This window comes from Aptenodytes forsteri, unplaced genomic scaffold, assembly GCF_000699145.1.
Source record: "Aptenodytes forsteri isolate BGI_AS27 unplaced genomic scaffold, ASM69914v1 Scaffold79, whole genome shotgun sequence".
Lineage (NCBI taxonomy): Eukaryota > Metazoa > Chordata > Aves > Sphenisciformes > Spheniscidae > Aptenodytes > Aptenodytes forsteri.
The window spans coordinates 2,935,521-2,953,711 of NW_008794776.1; the positions used below are offsets into that span (position 1 = coordinate 2,935,521).

General features: G+C 42.7%; 1 protein-coding gene across 1 annotated transcript in view; it reads right to left on the reverse strand.

Moving 5' to 3' along the window:
• GALNT9 (polypeptide N-acetylgalactosaminyltransferase 9) overlaps window positions 1-18,191 on the reverse strand; it is a gene marked incomplete at its 5' end in the record, with an annotated part of 156,020 nt that overhangs the window by 68,310 nt on the left and 69,519 nt on the right. The window contains 2 exons of the mRNA XM_009274336.1: window positions 7,350-7,467; window positions 17,902-18,099. Coding sequence (XP_009272611.1) covers window positions 7,350-7,467; window positions 17,902-18,099 — 316 coding nt within the window. The remainder of the gene's footprint in view (window positions 1-7,349; window positions 7,468-17,901; window positions 18,100-18,191) is intronic.

Below are 18,191 nucleotides of genomic sequence, written 5' to 3' on the forward strand. Positions count from 1 at the left end.
CCGGCCCCAGCCGAGGAGAGCAGTTTGGGCTGTGGGTCTCACACCCCCTGGCCGCTCCTCCAGGACTTACCCAGGCTGCTGGTCTGGGTTGGGGCCCTCCACACAGGACACTGGCCCAAACCAAGGCTTTGCTCCAACTGCAGAAGCTCAGGCTGAAAGGACTCCTGCCATCCTAAGAGCCTTCCATGCTTCCTAGCGGGTCAGATTAAACCTCTCATCCCCAGAAAAACAAGAACCACCTGGGGAGCTAATCAAAAGGTCAATTAGAAAACTGGCATCTCCCTGCTCTGGGAACAGCTGGTATCCTGAAACACACTGTCATTTCATTTTTCGAGCGGAAAGAAGATGTTTTCCACAGCACTGATATATATATATATATATTTTTTTTTTTTTAAGAGTTCTGAAAGAGATTCAAAGTGGTTCCAAAAAACTCAAAAAAACCCTTTTGCTAGCTGTACTGGGCACCCGGCTAAGGACTGGCAGTTGGGCACCTCTGGGTACACAACAGCCCAAGCCAGGCTTCCAGTAATCAGCATCAAAATTTAGAGTTCTACAGAAGAATTGGAGTTCTGGATGAGTTGTTAATTTGCAATAGAAAATACATTGTACCAGAAAGTTTCTGACCAGCTGTAGCTCATATCTAGGTTTTTGGTTCAGACTCATCATTAGGCAAGTGAAAGCTGTTTCAATCTCAACACAACTAGCACGCTCAACTTCTCTGCATTTTTCCTCTCTCGGTCAGTTCACACTTGCCACTGCAGAGGAACCTGTGTTAGATTTGGATTAAACCTGCAGGAAAGTGGCTGAGAAGAAAGCAGCAAAGACTAAGGAAGAATTTTCTTTCCTCAGTTCTTTTGCTGTTGATCTCTTTCTGAAATTTCCAGCCCTGTGCTTTTATAATGTCCTAGTACATGAAAGAGTTTGTAACATAAAATGTTACACTCGATGGAGCATGATGTGATATTGAAGCCAAATGGCCAGATGCTCTTTTCTGAGCTATTTCCAATGCTCCCGCTTTAGAGAGTGTTTTTAACGGTATTCACAAGCTCTAGTCCTGTAGTTTGCTGGCAATTTCATGCTAGACCACCATTGCGCTATGTTCTGATGAAAACATTGTTTTCCATTCAAGGTTACAGTTATCTTCAATTTAATAAAAAAAAAAAAAAGAAAAAGGCGAAAAAAAGCACACTGTGGTTCAAAGAAATTGCAGACAGGTAGGGAGTTGGATTCTCTCCCCAGAAACAAGATCGTGCATCCCATTTAGCGTACAATTAAGACTATATAAATGATCTGGTAGGAGAAAAACCCGAGTACTCTAACTCAGTCGGAAGGGGCCAAGGGCCATCTTTTAGCTGTTTGGCTTTGCTTTACAGTGTTTTCACATTCCTCTCTTTCTTGTGTGGGAAGACCCTTTACACGGAAAATCCTCTGGTTTGAAACATGGTTGATGTCAGACGTTTGAAACCTGGCACCAGGCGCTGGTTGTCACAGCGGAATTCAGCCCGTCCTCTTCATCTGCTTTTTCATGGTTTGCTTGTTTGCTGACAGCGCTGCATCTCTTTGGTTCACTGCACGGAGGGATGAGCACCAGTTACTGGGAGGATACAACCGCAGAGCCAGGACCAGAGTAACCAGGGCTGCTAACAGCTTTCTCCAAGCTGTTAATACAGTTATCGCCCCGCGTAGCCTGTTGGGACTGGCAGTTGCACACTTTGGCAATGGCGGCAGCGGTGATTCGTGGTGACTTTGGACACGCCAGGCTTTGGCAGCCTGGGATTTAACGCCCGCATGAGCGTCTTCACTTACAACTAAGTCTGTCTCCTTTTCCAGACAGAACGCGTTATCGCTTTATACAAATGTCAGGCCTAATCTCCTCCTGTTTGAATCAATGAAACTCCTCTGGAATTAAGAGATGCTGAACATGCAGACAGGCAGAAGACCTGGCTCATCATATATGCACATCGCCACAGAACAGACTATTCCAATCCCTATTTTGAAGAGGGAAAGGAGTTGAGAATTAATGTAATCGAGGCACCATGAATTCAATCCTTTCATGATTTCTTAATGCTTGACTTTACAACCTTAACATTCCTTTAACTTAGGAAATGCCTATAAAAATGCCTAATTAAACTGGAGATGGAAAAGAGGACACCTTTACTTACACAGCTTATCTGGAGGGTGAGACCTAGGAAATTTATCACGGAGATCTTTGCAACCTATGCAACAGAGTGATTTCCAATAACAGCAGATTACATCACTTACTAGGATTTTGCTTAGGCAGTGCAGAGTTCAGTGTAGAACTGGTCAGAAACATTTTAATAGCATTTAACTTCATGCTGAAAATGCTGATTTATCGCACTCCAGTGTGAATAGGTGTGTCTAAGGACAGAGTGCACTACATTTTCAGATGCCAGCAATTGTGAATTTTGTTAACATCATTTAAGTGATTAAATGTCTTCAAACTGAAAGGCTTTTTTTTAAAACTTTTCACTTGAAACTGAATTAATTTATACTAAAAAATACAGCTTGGGAAAGGTCAAAATAAAAATGAAGTATTTTTGGATTTACCAAAATAAGACATTTTGATTAGCCTGTATTTTTGTACAATTTTCACTTGTATTTTACCACAGCATGTTGGAAAAAAACCCTGAAATTCTGAGAAACTCTCCAGAACGGGGTTCCTACTTACCTCTTAGCTCTAAGACTGGGGCCCTGGCCTCATGAATCACACAGGGTAAAAAGCATTGTCCAGAATTCAGAATTAAAGTTTGCTATACATAAACCTTGTGACATTTTTATTACAGCATACCAGCCTAGAATCTGCATTTAAAACACTGACTGCTCAAAGGAATCTAAATCTCCTTAGCTAAAGGTAATAAAATCAGGGCAAGAATTCACTACTCAACAATCTACCATTAGCATTTCTGTTCAGAGAAAATGTAGTTCATCTGTTTTTAAAGAAAGTAAAGCCGGGCCATATAGCATAAGTTTGGAAAGTATAATGATTTGCTTGTGTATGAAAGTCCGTTAGGTAACGAGTTTTATTTCCTCATAAAGAGATTTCAGTGAATCTGCATCATGGTTTTTTTACAGTACACACAGTATTTCAGCAAAGCCCAGAGGTGGGACTGCATTTTTATATACATAACCCACGCTTGATATCAGCTGGGCAGCTTGGCCACCATTAGCAATGTAATCACAACAGCAGAGAGGGCAAATGACCTGAGCTTTTATCCTGTTTTCAGACAATTCTTTTCAACCCTGGTGGACCGTGTGTTCCCAGAGCCATGCCGTTTCCAGATGCCAAAACTGGCCAAAGTTACCTGTGGCACATCTGCAGGAGCCGAGGTCACAACTAACCTTAAGCACCCAGCTAAGCTCTGCTGAGAGCTAAGCCATCACTTGAATTCACCATAGAGTTATTTTGTCACACTGGTACCTAGGGACATCTCTTAATTGATTTCTCTGGCCAGAACCTCTTAAACAGTAGGTTTCTTTAAGATATCTCACATTGGGTAAGTTATTAGTTTGGCGGGGGGTGTTTGTTGGTTGCTTTTTTTTTTCCCCAAATCTCTGCATTAGCACCTCTAAGAATTCATCAACTGATGCAGATTCCCTCCTTTGAGGTATATCACCGTGCTACTGAGAATAAAGTAGGATGGCCAGTTGATGCTGGCCGTAAAAGAGAAAAAGTTTTGCTTTCAGTTGTCAATGTGGCAACATATTTTTTATTTAATTTGTTTGGATTCTTAATGGTGGAAGCAGAATTTAATTTGTACTAGAGCATCCTTTAAAATAAATTCCTGATCTCTTCCCACCCACCATTACAGTTGATGGGTACAAAATAAAAAGAACAGCAATTCATTCACCTTATCACTGGAGCACCAGAGGAACAGAGAGATCCTTGGTGCAATGATTAATGACTCGCTATAAAAAGATGCATCATAAACTGCTTGTATTAGGTCAAATCATAAACTAGGCTTTTAATGTTTATATGATCCCTTTCTAAATAATTGTGTCTGTATCTCCCACTAGGAAGGGAACTTACATGGCACTTGCAAAGGATGCAGTTTCTTACAGGGTCATAATCTGGGACCCTCACTTAAAGGGATCCCTGTCTTCCTCTAGATTCAAGCACTGCTTGAGTTTCTTTTACTATTGGGATATCTCTTTGTACTACAGGTAAGAGAGACCATTTGATGTCCAGGAGCAGCGAAGATGAACATGATCTACCCTGAGTTTAGGGTATCTTCTTCAGGCACAGACATATCCACAGCCTTGCTGCAGGAGAAAGTACCATTATTTTCTTTATCTCTGCCTCCAGGTTGGGAAAAGGACAGCTGAACCACAGCTGAAATGAAAATAGGGCTATCTACCGCTCACTGGATCCACGTGGATACAAGGAGGCGGACCAGTGGTGTGGTGCTTGCCTGAATGCAGCTAACGAGCCAAGTTGCCCATGCTTGTGAAGGGCACCTCATCCACGCAGGAGTCAGCCACAGTTTGACTTTGTAAATTCCTGGCCAAAATCAGCTTTTAGGTGCTCGCAGACAATTCCCATCAGCTTCAGTAGCTGGTTGGTGAACACTAAGAGAATGGCACCATTTGTGCGTAACAGATGATTCAGTCCTGTATTTATCCATCTTGCGGTGAAACTGTCATCTTTGAAAAATATAGTACAAGATAAGCGTCCATCTATTTCCTTACTAGCACAAGCCTGCAATCATGTCCATCTCCCTTTTATTTCCCAGAACAGCTGGTGCTTTTTCTCAACCAAACCAGAATCTCCCTAGCTTGGCAAACAGACATTGGCTTCACTGCAAAGCCACCCCATTAGGAGAATGTCGCAGCTCTAACCAATATGAAGATTACACAAAAAATAATATGAGTTAAAAAAAGAGCTGCAGAGCCCTAAATATTTTCCGTAGATGTGGTAGCCCCAGTCAGTTTATGCACTGCTTGCTCAATACAGAAAATCACTTAGGTTAATTATTTAAATATTTCCATCTATGGAATTTAGAAAAGGGAAAAGCCAATAGCGGAATATCCAAGACGATGATTTTTTAATATACAATAGATTTAAGGGGGATTAGCTGGGTTATCAACAGTATCCTCCCAAATCAGCTCATTAGTTTCGCTGACTTTCCCTATGTCACTTTATTAAAACAATTTAAATGAGGGTTCATTAGATGCAATGTAATCTAATTCAGACACTCCAAGCCTAATCCCTTTTAGCAGTAACATGATAATAGTTTGCAAAAAAGTTTAAAGGATTATTGTTACAGCTATTTTAAATAGGGACTGTTTTCAGCCAAACGCGTGCCACCATTTCCCCCCTATTTTGCTATTTATTATTATATTATTTCTTGCTCCTTACGCATTCATTCATTTATTCCTTCCCTTTTCTGTCTGTCTTTGCTCCACACAAGCAGAGTCACACATGGGCAACAGCATCCCTCTGTGCAGGTGTAGGGGATATGCCAAATATCCCCGCGTGGGTCACTGCACCAGGCCTTGGGAAAGGAATGATTTTTTGCAACTTACTTTGAGATTCTGGAGTTAAAAAAAAACCTTTGTAAATTCGCAGTGGTTTTATAAATATCCTAGAGGGAAGGGAGAAAGTTCCTGTGCATTTTCACGCTGCTAGTTTCTGACAGCTCTGAAAGACACACAGGAGGGGATCACGCGTAGGACTTGCAAATTAGGAGGCAGACACATGCTAGAGGCAGGCTGAAAACACAGAGTAACAGATCCACGCTGTGGACATACAGCTTACTTCAGAATGGACTCACTCATACTCCTGTACTTGCATAAAGCCTTTTTCAAACAGTAGGATCAATTATTCTTTATAGGGCAAAAAAAACCCCAAACCAAAAAAAAAACAACCCAAAGAATGAGAGCTGGTTTCTAGATCCTGGGTTTCTGCAGACTTTAACAGGCTCCCCACCCCTGAAAACCTGTCCTCGCTCACTTCAAATCCTTGTCTCTTCAAGCAAGTGCCATTTCATAATCCTATTAAAACCTTTGCCTCTGTTTACCAGGAGCCCTAATCGTACTCGGTGAGTTCTTCTCGTCTAAGGAAGAGCGACAGCTTTCAGATTTCTTAGGAGGCTTATTCATCAGCTACGTCAGAGTTTTGCCACAGCGTTCAATCTATTCTGGGAGCAGCCATGTGGAAAAAGTTTCAAACAGCTCAAAGCCCTGCACAATGATAAAGGAAAGCTCACACAATCCTGGTAATAGCCTGACCCTCTTAAGGAAAATTGGATGATTTGTGGTAGCAGTTTTTCTGTCCCCATGTGAATTCTGAACCTTAAAGTATAAGCAGTGTATTCACACAGTCCCATTACAAACCCTATGCCTCTTGCGATGCTGGAATAATAAATACACACCCATATGTGAAAATAAACTCTTGCTGCGATGACCTTCTTCCTCAGCCCACTGGTGTGAAGGAGTTTGTAGCCATTTTAGGAAAAAAGAGTCAGACAAAGAATGGACTAATTTGATGTTCAGTGTTTCACCATGAGCAGAATATATGCTTTAATGAGCACATTACATGCACCAGGGACGTGTTACTGTGAAGCAGGGAGTAAAGAGTAAGGGGAAAATAATTAAACAGGCAGCTTTATAATGAGGAAACTGTGTTCATGGAGCATTAAGTGGCCTAATTTTCAAGTGCTAAGCAAAGACACGTTCCCTGGACTTTGGAAGGACTTGCTGGCAAGCACCACCTTGAAAACAAGGGCAAAGGATCACAAGTATCAAACCTCCTAAAGGTCCAGAAGCACAGGGTGGACTGATGCTGTCCCAAAGTCATCTGTCCACAATTTGCACTGACCTATCCGACAGGATCGAATACCTGTAACCCTGTAGTTCTTATTCTATAAGGAGGACCCTTAAAGTTTTAAAATACCACAGCATTCATCATGCGTGGTATGTAGAACATTAATACTGATTTCTACCAGCCTGTCCTTGGTTTTCTGTTGGTACTGCATCTGCTAGGCCACAAGCATACATCTAGGCCATGCATCATCTAGGCGCAATGAGCCCATGAAGACTTAGTGTAGCTGTTTGCACAAGCAGAGCTACTGGGAAAGGGGAAAATCTGTCTCACTGGGTTCAGACACTGACAGAATGAACCAATAAACCATATTTCTGACTGTTATCAGTTCTCTCAAGGCCAGTAAGGCCAGGAACATTCATTTACTGGGACTGTCAGTTCCAGATAGTGTTGCAATATCAATTACTTCAGCGTAATAGCCTATCAGTCAGACAGCAATTCTGTTGGGCCACAGGCTCCCTGTCTTTCTTTGCAAATGGACATGGCACAAAGTCTCTTTGTTACTCACCCTCATGCCTAATTCAATGTTTTCTCCTCCATAGACCTCCATACCAGGGTCAAGCAAGCCAATCTCACCAAAATACTCTCGGTCCACTACAAACGAGCATCCAATCATGGCTGGTGTCCTGCACAGAAAGATTAAAGCAAAAAATTAAGTCATTTATTAGCTACTACAGAACCCACCTCATAACAAATTTACATAGACAAAACAGTTCTTAGTCTTCAAGTTTACATTTCAAATGTATCTATTAGTGTGGAATCACATTGCACTTCATCCCCCAATGGACAGAGGACCTTGTGAGACCAGAGCCACTGCCAGACACACTTGGACACAAGACGTGAAGTCAAGTACTCCATGCATGTAAGTGAAGCATCAGGCTGTTTTTCCTTCGTTTTATAGACACAACCTCTGTGCTGGAGCTGAAGTTCACCACCATACAGAGTAGCACAAGAACTAGACAACACTTTATTTGAAGATTAATACACAGAACTCCCCCCATAATCTTTGTCAGAAATGAGGAGTCCCATTACCCACATAATAAAAGTAAGCGCATGTCGAGAGCCATGGATCAGTCATGGTGTGAAGTTTGGCAAGGGACTTCCTGGAGTCAACTCTACCAGACAGATTTCAGCCTTTGCGAAGCTGTTCCATGATTAACATTTCTATGTTTGCTGAGGTCAGTCTTCAGAAAAGGAAAAATTTTCAGATGAAGAGCCTCTGCCCTCAGATCTGCCACTGACCAACTGGGTGCTTTCAGATAAATCATTTCCCTTCTCTGAGCATCGATTTCTTTATGTATAAAACTATGGTTCTGCTGTCCTTTACAAAGCAATCTGAACCCTGTCACTGAGCAGCACTACATGACATCAAATTTTGAGATCATTTACCATATGAACACAAGCATTATTTCAATGCAATACAAGCTAGTGCCATTTGCTAGTTTCATTTGTCCACACTTTCTCTGTATCTCTGCACTGGTCACAACACTCGCCTCTTTAAAATTCAAGGTTGGAGCTAGGTTTTGCTACTATAGCCCACAATTTAAAAATGTAAACTTGACTAACTTTAAGGTGGAAAACCAACAAGAGCCTGCAACTCCATGTTGGACTTGCAATTCAGCTGCAGGTTGCATACTGCCTACTGCAAGATCATGAGTAGTCATCCTTCTACAGGATGTGCCCAGGCCCTGGGGACAGACCCCCCCCATTTTAGTGGGATCCCGACAGACCAGACTGCTGAATCAGGAAAACTGTAAAATCATTTCAGAAACTGAACGCTTTTGGAGCTGACCTAGAAGAATGAGCTGTGCTCCCTCTTCTATTGAAAGGGAGGCGATTTTGGGCCATCTGGCAGATACAACGTCATTCCTAACAGTGCTATTGTAAAAAGACATCAGGAAAATTCTAGTTTATGCCAATTTTCTAGTAGAATAGAGAATGCTCTATCTATGGCCCAAGCTTATATATATATACACCATGAAAATGCCCTATAGAAACAAAGATGATGGAAAAGGTCTAAAACCTATTTTGAGAAGTCTCCTTTGTGATGCACTGATGTTACACTGTCACTATGACGTCTCTCTTGTCCCAGATACCTGTATGTTTCTTCAATTTGTACAGAAAGCTATTCACAAGGCATTTGCCCATGACATCTGAGAAACATATTCATGAGGCAGTTTCATACACATGTGAAAAACTGCCCTGGCCGGGAAAACGAACACATTTTTTACCCATGTATTGGTGGATCCCACCGGTAGCAGCAGGTGGCTGCTGGAACGGTGTTATCATATCATGTCCTTTTTCTCCTCAGCAGTTCACCATTTCTACAGCAGGAGGTTAAAAAGGCTTCAAACAAACGGCCAAGATATAGTTAGATAAAACAATTCTTTGCTCCTGGGCCTATGGCATATCCCGACATTGCAGAACACAGTCCAACCTATGGCAGGAACTATTTGGTACCCTTGAAAAGGTTAATTTGCTGAAGCATTGCTATTACTTACCTGTAATGGACTCTGCTGTAGCACTCACATTACTGGTACTGCTTCAGCATCTCTCCCTTGCACTTTTTCTCAGTTTGAAAGCCATTGCAACCTCTCAGATCATTACAAGCCTATACTGCAGCGCACACTGTCCCGCTCATGTTTTCTCTGCATAATTGAAAAAGGCAGCTGTTGATAGAAACACATTTGATCGGCACTGCTTCTAACAGAGCAGTTGAAATAGCCTGATTAACTCTCACGTTCCACCCTTACAGAGTGAGATGTATTCCCTGGATCACGAGCTGGGGGGACAAGATTCAATGGCGGTTACAAAGGCAAACATCTGGCTTTCACAGATGACTTTGGACTGAAGTGGGGCTCTCAGCCAGATCCCTGCACCCGTTCAGTCAAAAAGGCTGGAGGAAACTAAGGCCAGATGTCACAAACCCTACAAAGAAATTGCAGCAGGGTCACCACCAGCACCCTCAGTGCTTGGACCTCTCCTACACCCCACAGTCCCCCTTTTGCGTGTGCAAGAAATTCCAGCACTTCTCTGTTTGGTGCTGTTATTTGTGAAGACTTACTGTTGAATCAGTCTCTAGTTAGAAGTGGTCTCAGAGCTCTATGAAAACCACGCATGGTCCTGGGTACTCCTGGCTGGACGCATCCATTTTCTGTTGATGCATATACTTATACACCAGGATCTTTGCAAGATGGATGGCATTTATAAATTCAAGTTATTTGGTAAAATGCATCTTCCTGCTTATAGTTCCTAGAGCCATGCGTGAAGACAGACCTGCCTAAAAAGGCTGCGAGCTCTCCTGTACACAGGACCAGACATATCCTATATATATCCCACTGTCACATCCTGTATCACTGAAAAACGTATTTTAGGCTACCAAGGAATAAATTTGGTCTAGAAACTGAAATAAAAGGAGGACATGACCAAGGAAAGGGAATTCAGTAGCTCTGAAATGAAATAAGCCTTTGAGGGAATATTTAGGTATTTCTTAAGTGTTAACCATGATAAAAAAGGGAAGGAGGTGGGGGGAAGAAACACACGCCACTTTCTTCATTTTCCTTTTTACGTATTTAAAGCTAAACAGGCTTCACCGGATGAAGGCTAGAGCATCACTGCTTTGCAAAACTGAGCTGCTAGTTTGGGCTTAGACTCATTATCTTTCCAGCCCCCCCAAAAAAATCCTCTGGAGGCAGCTCCTTACAGTGGCAGGATGCTCCCACGAGGACATTTCTCCTTCCTTCCTAACGAGGAGCGGTACCGCTAGGCTTTGCAGACTGCTCTCAGGTGCTAGAATCTCTCTCTCTGGGGGATGGATTTCTGCAGCTGTCGGCTCTGTCCATTAAAACACTGACTTGTTAATTGAATGGGGGTGGGAAATACATTTTAGATGCAACTACATAATCATCACTCACAGATGGATGCCACTGAGGACTGCCTTTGCAACTCCCTCTCTCTCTTCCAGGTTTTATTTCTTCTCATTAGAAATATTCAAATACAGGCTCCACAAGCCTTCATGGCTTATTCAGAAAAAAAATATTTTCAGGAACGAGCAACAATAGCAGTGCAATGGCAGAAGGAACCACATCCAGCTTTTCAGAGAAGCCAGTCAAAAACTGCCACTGTCAGTGCCTTTCTCTACTTGAATTTGGCTGCCTGCAGCCACTGCCCTTCTGCACAGCAGCACGGCTGCAACCCCAGAAGCTAAACTGAGAAGCCTGTGGCTCTGCCCTGGCCGCATCCTGATGTGATGGAAGAACTTGCCTACGATGCACAATGTTGAATTTTCTGCGTACTGCATTTTCAACACTTCCATCAGGTTCAACCAGAGGTTTGGGCATTCAGTCCTCATCGAGCCCAGGCCCTTAACTTCCCCGTGCTTTGACTGACCTAACTGTAAACTAAGGTAATGCGAGTGCACAGCCCAGTGAGCTGGTAACAGTGCTGTGAGCCGGGCGACCCTGACTCTATTCCCAGCTCTGTCATTCATCTGGTCTTCAGCGAGTCACCTCCCTCTGCCTCTGTTTCTCCACCTGTGAAGCACACATAATAATACTGGGTAAAAGTCTGAGAACTGACTCAGCAGCTTGAAAGCCTAAGATTCACTTCTAATAGCGCTTTCAGCCTATAGGTGGATAATTTTATACTGGACTACAGTGTTACGTTGACATATGGCAAACACTTTTAAAAAAACCTGCTCCCCCAAAAATGTGAGACCCTCACTTGGCTGTCGTCACTGGGTTTTTCCAGTACCTGAAAAACTCCAGTATATCTACTACTTTTAGTACAGTGCAGCGAAGACTTCTCTTGAGAGTCAGAAATGGATATATGAGCAAAAGCAACTGTGTTAGCATGTCTTAAACACCGCTCACTAGCCAAGGGGCAGCAAATGAGAAGGTGCATGCCCTTAGCACTTCACAGCTTAGAGTAAAATATATTAACCTAAACCACATCTGCTTTATATAAAAGGACCTTTTTCCTTAAGTCATGCACTTTCTAGTAAAACAGTGACATTTTTAGAAGGAAGCTATCACAAAATAGCTATTAGAGGTGTACTATTTTTTACCAACACCTCAAAGGTGTTGGGAAACTTAATTGATCTGTGGAATGTTCTTTGACACAACTGAGGATGTTATAAGCATTAATTATAATCGACAGCAGCACTCAAAGGATAATGTGGGAAACACAGCAAAATGGCTTTTGCAGCTAAATCCTTAAAATGCAGCATAGAATAGTATTGATTCTGCACTGGAGAAAGACACAGTGTAGTCCATTTGTGGAAATTACCTGATGGCATGGCTGTAGCAAGGGAGATATGAGAGAGACATTACTCTGGGTAATACCCTGGGGAAAGGGAGGAAGCAGAGAGCAGCGCTTCATGGTGGTAAACCCTCCGTCCCTCCCCGCCTGCTGCCACCGCAGGTACAGTGCAGGTGGCCACGAGGGAAAAGAGGCACGGTATGGAAGAGGGCAGTGCCTGCTATGGGATGGGGTACGAGAAACAGAGGACACGTTGGCCAGAAATGAAAGCCACTTGCCGTAGGTCTGAGTCACGACTATTTCGTTTTAGCGAGATCTCCAGGAGCACGGCTCTGTCGGCAAAACTCCAGCAGGCACCGATACCTGTTTCTCCAGCCAGGTGCATCCCCCTCCTTCCCTTTACAGACAACTGAAGGATGCTGCCTGGGCGCTTCGTCAAGAACAATTGAAGGAGAAAGGGATGAGCACTAGACCGACACACTGCACGTGAAACGATAAGTCTTCCTCTCCCTTACGCATCTTTTTCCCCCTGCCTTAAGGTCAGTATACATAATATGCAATCAGGTCACATTTGAAACAATTTTCAGAACATACAACAAGTCCAATTTCCAGGACAACTGACCTACAAACACTCACACACAAATACATAAATACAAGTACAAATATAACTATAAATCATACTGCACGTGAAACGATAAGTCTTCCTCTCCCTTACGCATCTTTTTCCCCCTGCCTTAAGGTCAGTATACATAATATGCAATCAGGTCACATTTGAAACAATTTTCAGAACATACAACAAGTCCAATTTCCAGGACAACTGACCTACAAACACTCACACACAAATACATAAATACAAGTACAAATATAACTATAAATAAATATATAAACATAAACGTATCTATACAGGGATAAGGAGGGAGAGAAACAGATTCAAATGACACATCACATACCATATCTTTGAGTTTTCCACCTTTCCTGGCAGAATGTTTCTTTGATTCAGGTTCCTAAGCAGCACCTCACCCCTGGCCTGACAGGTAAGTGGGGAAACCTGCATGGTACCTGCATAAGCATTTATTTTTTCTTACAACTCATGTCTTCTGCAATAACGAGTCACACCAGGCCGTGAGAACAGGACTCATGGACAGATTTTCTGCTCAGAAGCTACAGGAAAAAACCTGACAAGCTTAATGATGGGAAGGTTTGTTAACCACTTTGGAGAGTTATAGCACGTGAAAAAAAGCAACCCAGAATGCTTGGCTGGGAAAGGCAGGGCAATAGCGGTGTAGAATAACTCTCTGATGCCCCACAGAAGTATATTTTTTGGAACAGGCGGGATACCCATCAGAACCTGGACAAATAAAAAAGAAATTGTTCTGTTATAGGCTCCTGTGAACCAGCAACTGAAAAGATGGCCATAATCTATCAATAAACAGTCACCGGTTTTATTATTAGATGACAGCATGGTTTATCCTGAAAGGCTTTACAGATGAGCCCCTTCCTAAGCTCAGGTACACAGATGGATTTCTTCCCAGAGCAGCGAAGACCCAACATGGCTGCATCACCATCGCTATGACAGACCAGCACGGGGCCTGCCTTGCACATGAGACGGGCACGCACACTCCCAGCTAAAGCAGGCAGCACAAACCACGTCACTGTGGGCATATCAGGTGCTAATTTATATACATGAGCGAGACACACGTGCTTTCTGGAGTGGCTGATTCAGTGGGTGTACATACACATTCCTACTGGTACCAAGCTATGGCATATTAAAGCAATAAGTGAGAACATATGCAGCAATGAAATGCACCACTGCTGCCGGAGGAAGATAAAATGGAAAGCTGTGCAGCGCTTGGCTGAGTGAGGCTGACTAATGACTCTAATGTTAGTGGCTGCTGATCAAGAAATCAAACACAGAGCAGTCCATCATAATCACGGCAGGTGAGGGAAGACGAGCCAGCGCTCAGGATACCAGAAACCTTCCTTGCTGTTCAAAAAACCAGTAGTATCTTCTGCATACAGAAAAAACCCAGCTTGTTTCAATGCATAGTCAAATTCATTAGAAACCCTCTGAAACAGGATCCTTTGTTACACAGTTTGTTGCCAGATGATAAGGACGTTTCTGGGCAGTGTGTTCTCAGGAACACAAATGGAAAATGACGTGATGGACACAGCATGTCAAAATAACAATCCTCATTTAAATCTTCACGTTAGAGACATCTTACATCTCAAATGTCAAACATGCAAAATGGACTGCCTGCAGAAGCTGATTCGGGGAACATCAATTGTTCTGAATTTCAGAGTATTAACGTGGAAAAAAAAAAACCCCGACTTTAAACTGTATCAGAAATCTTTACAAAATCTGACACTTTGTTCTTGCTATTTCTTTACCTTTGTTTGCACTTCAAGGCCACATCCCCTTTGTCACTTGGACCACAACAGCTGATCTGACATTTTTTGGTGTGAACCTGACATGACTGCCTACACAGTGCCCCACTGACTTGAGGGACAGTTCCTGCTCCTTCCCAGCAAGGCTCTGAGTAGGATCACACCACTGTTAGCGTTCAAGAAAGTGGAGGATCAGGCTTCAAAGAGAAAACTTCTGAGAAAAGAAGTAAGCACATCTGTTGTGTAATCCCAGAAGAAAACAGGAATTTGACTCTACTTTCTGAATGTCTCACCCAATTCTGCAGATCGATGACATTTATTCATACAAGGCAAACATCAGCAATGCCAGGGCTCTGGTCCTCACTGATACCAGGGTATGCATTTTTCTTTTAACACTGAAAATCTTTAATCCCTTTGGAGGTCTGGGAGGACATATTCAGCTACACCAACCACAAAACCAGTCATGGGGTTATTAGTTATTAGCCTTTTCTTTTACAAAGTACACAGGGAGACACAAAACAAACCCACTATTTGCTGAAGACGGTGTCAAAGGAAGCCTTAAGAGGGACAGTGTCAGCAAGGACTAAATGAACTTGCAGTTTTCATGCTGATGAAGGGTCCTGAAATCTTATGAATGCACTGAACAGACACGTGGATCCAAACACCATCAACATGGGCCAGTTTGCATACCTTGCAAACTGGACTGAAACAGAAATCATGGTTGCAGTACATGGTTTGGAAAGCTGGTTACAAAACCAAAATCTGTACCAAACCAACAGACATTTTTGAAAAAGCTTGCTCACTAGTCTGACTTCCCCTTCCTTTTGAAAATATACCTTAAATTTTCTACAGCTACTAAGTTCCCATCATGGGTGCTTTCGAATCTCAATTCTAAGTACAGACTTCCTGATTCTTTTCATCAATAACACTCGCACATTCATTCTTCCATTATCATAATTATGCTGGCGTATCACCTAAAAGCCACAAAATTGCGTTGTATTTCTATAGGCAGGCATAACACAACAGCACAGCCAAATGCTTTAGCAAATCCATCCAGGTGCTACTGCTTCAGAGGCCCATCAGAAATCAGTGCAGTGTGGCTATAAAGTGGATGCTCCAGTCTCCCAGATCACTGCCTTCAAAGCACATGTTCCCAGGGAGACAGGGAAGTGTTCATGGTTCGCGTTGATGTCTCTGCATTTTAGGGCATGTAATGCATAATTTGCAGGAGAGATACTTACGCAGTCACAACGTCTCAGTGCTCCTGATATGTGTCAGTGAGGGTTGGGCGCTCTCCTCCTTGTGCTGCTTGTCTCATCTGTCTCTGGGCAGTTTATGCACTGTTGAATTGGAAGGTTTCTTCACTTGGGTTCAGAATAAAATCATTGCTCTCAGGAGCCAGCTACTTACGTGCATCAGGTTTCAACACTACTCAGTGCTTGAGTTCGGACCTTATTCACTTCTGTATCAGTCCAACTCAGAGCCAGTATGACTCTGGCAAGAGCTTGAACATAAACCTGAGGAAAGCTCATGGTAAATCAGGCCCCTGTATTGCTGAAAAACCCTCTTATCCCAGCATGACAGGGATGAGATTCCTTATTCGCTATTAAAAATATCTGTAGTTGAATTTCCAGAAGTGTTTTGCAGATGCAGCTTCCATATTTTAGGGAGTGCATGAGCTACCACTGCTGAAAATCACGTCTAAGGAACTTACTGAGGTTTAACCTCTTAGTTCAGTCTTATCTGATACGTGATCATTGTCTCCAGAACAGAAGACACTCAAATACTAGAACAACTCATGTGAGAATTAATAAAGTGATTTCACGTATAAACTGGAAGTAATGAAGTGTGCAAAACCTTTCAGGAATAAAAGACTGAAACCCTGATTTCAGGAATAAAAGCTTTGGCTGATTAATTTTCCTTCATCAGTAAACTATTTCTCAGGGCTGAGTGAAATAGTTATAAACCACCTGCACTTTTAAAACAATGTGAGGAGAGCAGGGCATGTTATCCGGGAAAACTGATTTCCTAAGTAATTACTTTCCTGCTTATTGAGGTTTCAAGCTGAGCAAAGGGTCAGCGATGAAGGACTGTGCTGTCTTGTGGTAAATAAGGTTAATGTTACTGTACAGCTCTGTTTTGCAGTCACGGGGCATGAGAATGAACCTAAGAGCAACTTGCAACACTTGTTCAAATATGGATTGAAATATTACTCTCTGTATGAGGACAGATCCTGTGAGATGGCCCCAGGCAACCAATCACTAAGAAATGTGAACAGTTCGTCCGTGTCCTTTCGCTTCTGAAAGACCACTTGGATCCTTTCAGTTGGGTATGTTGTTTGAAGTGCTTGGATGGACTTCTCAGGACCTGACAGCTCAAGCTCTACACTGGAAGGGAAGTACATCAGCTTCTCTGCCAGAGCCCACATTGGGACCACACAATAGAGTTTTAGCTTACTTTAGGATGAACCTGATATACATCACAATGAAGATGACTCTAAGGTGGTAATTTGTGTCCTTCCTAAGAAATCTCAAAAATAGGGCAGAGCAACCTAAAGTGCGTACCTGGGCTCCATATTTTTTAGCGTTTATTTCAACAGTTGCTAACAATAGTATCCTTCACCCAGCACAGTACATCTCAGAGGAGCTGTTAGACAAACATCTGCACTGGAGGTGAAGGGCTAGAAAGCATGAAGTTTCAAATGAAAGGGAAGGAAAGCCCCTTTCTTATCAGTTCCTGTTTTCCCACTGTAACGATTCTCCAAAACACTATCACAATTCCTGAAACAGTATTTCCTCAGGAAATTCCATTTTTGTAAGGTAGAATGTTCCCTTATAGAGAAAAATAAAATGACATTCTGACTACGTGGTCCAGTTTCATTTTACAGTTCATCCAATAGGAAAACTCAGAACACGTGCAAAGTTCTCCAAAAAAAGAGTAACTCTCCAATAAGGCAAGGCTAACACATCTCCTACTAGTGCTGCTGGGAAGCTCTGGTTTGGGCTGATGGCTGAGTGCTGCCTACAGACCAAAAGTGAAGCCAGCCTCTTTGTAGTCACATACAAAATACCTTCATTTCTCATACAGACAATGTTTCACTGGCTTATTACTCATGCCAGAGTCCACTGGAAAATAAAAGCATAGATGAAAAAGACCCTGCTATCCTACTAAGGGCCACAACGTGAACTTGAACCACACATTCACAACTAGAGCACATGCGCTTCTATGTACACTGTGGTGCAGCTCTGAGATGCGACACGTGCATCCATAGCTTTGTAGAGCCATCTGTTTTCTTCAGTTTCATTGCACTGTCCCTGTACAAAGCCTATGGCCTTGCTTCACTTAAATTCCCCCTCGGCAGACAGCTGAGATGGAATCATTGCTAGTACCAAAATGACAGCTCATGGGAGATTTACCTGATGGGAGCTGACTCATCCCCTTTATCGAGCCAGTCCTGCGGTGGGATTATGTACATGCACCAGAGGCCCCAGTTATAGCCGTGGGCTGCATTGGCGTATTGTTGCACTTCAAAAGTGTTGTACTTGATATTGTCAATTGCTGGTAAGATGATCCGCTTTCGATCTTCTTTGATCCGGGTAAGTGCAGGTTCCACCCTGAGAACAATAAAAACAGCAAAATGTTTTACAGCCATGCAGTAATCCCAGGTCCTGCTTTGCAGCCTGATAAAACGAAGTTCTCTAACACT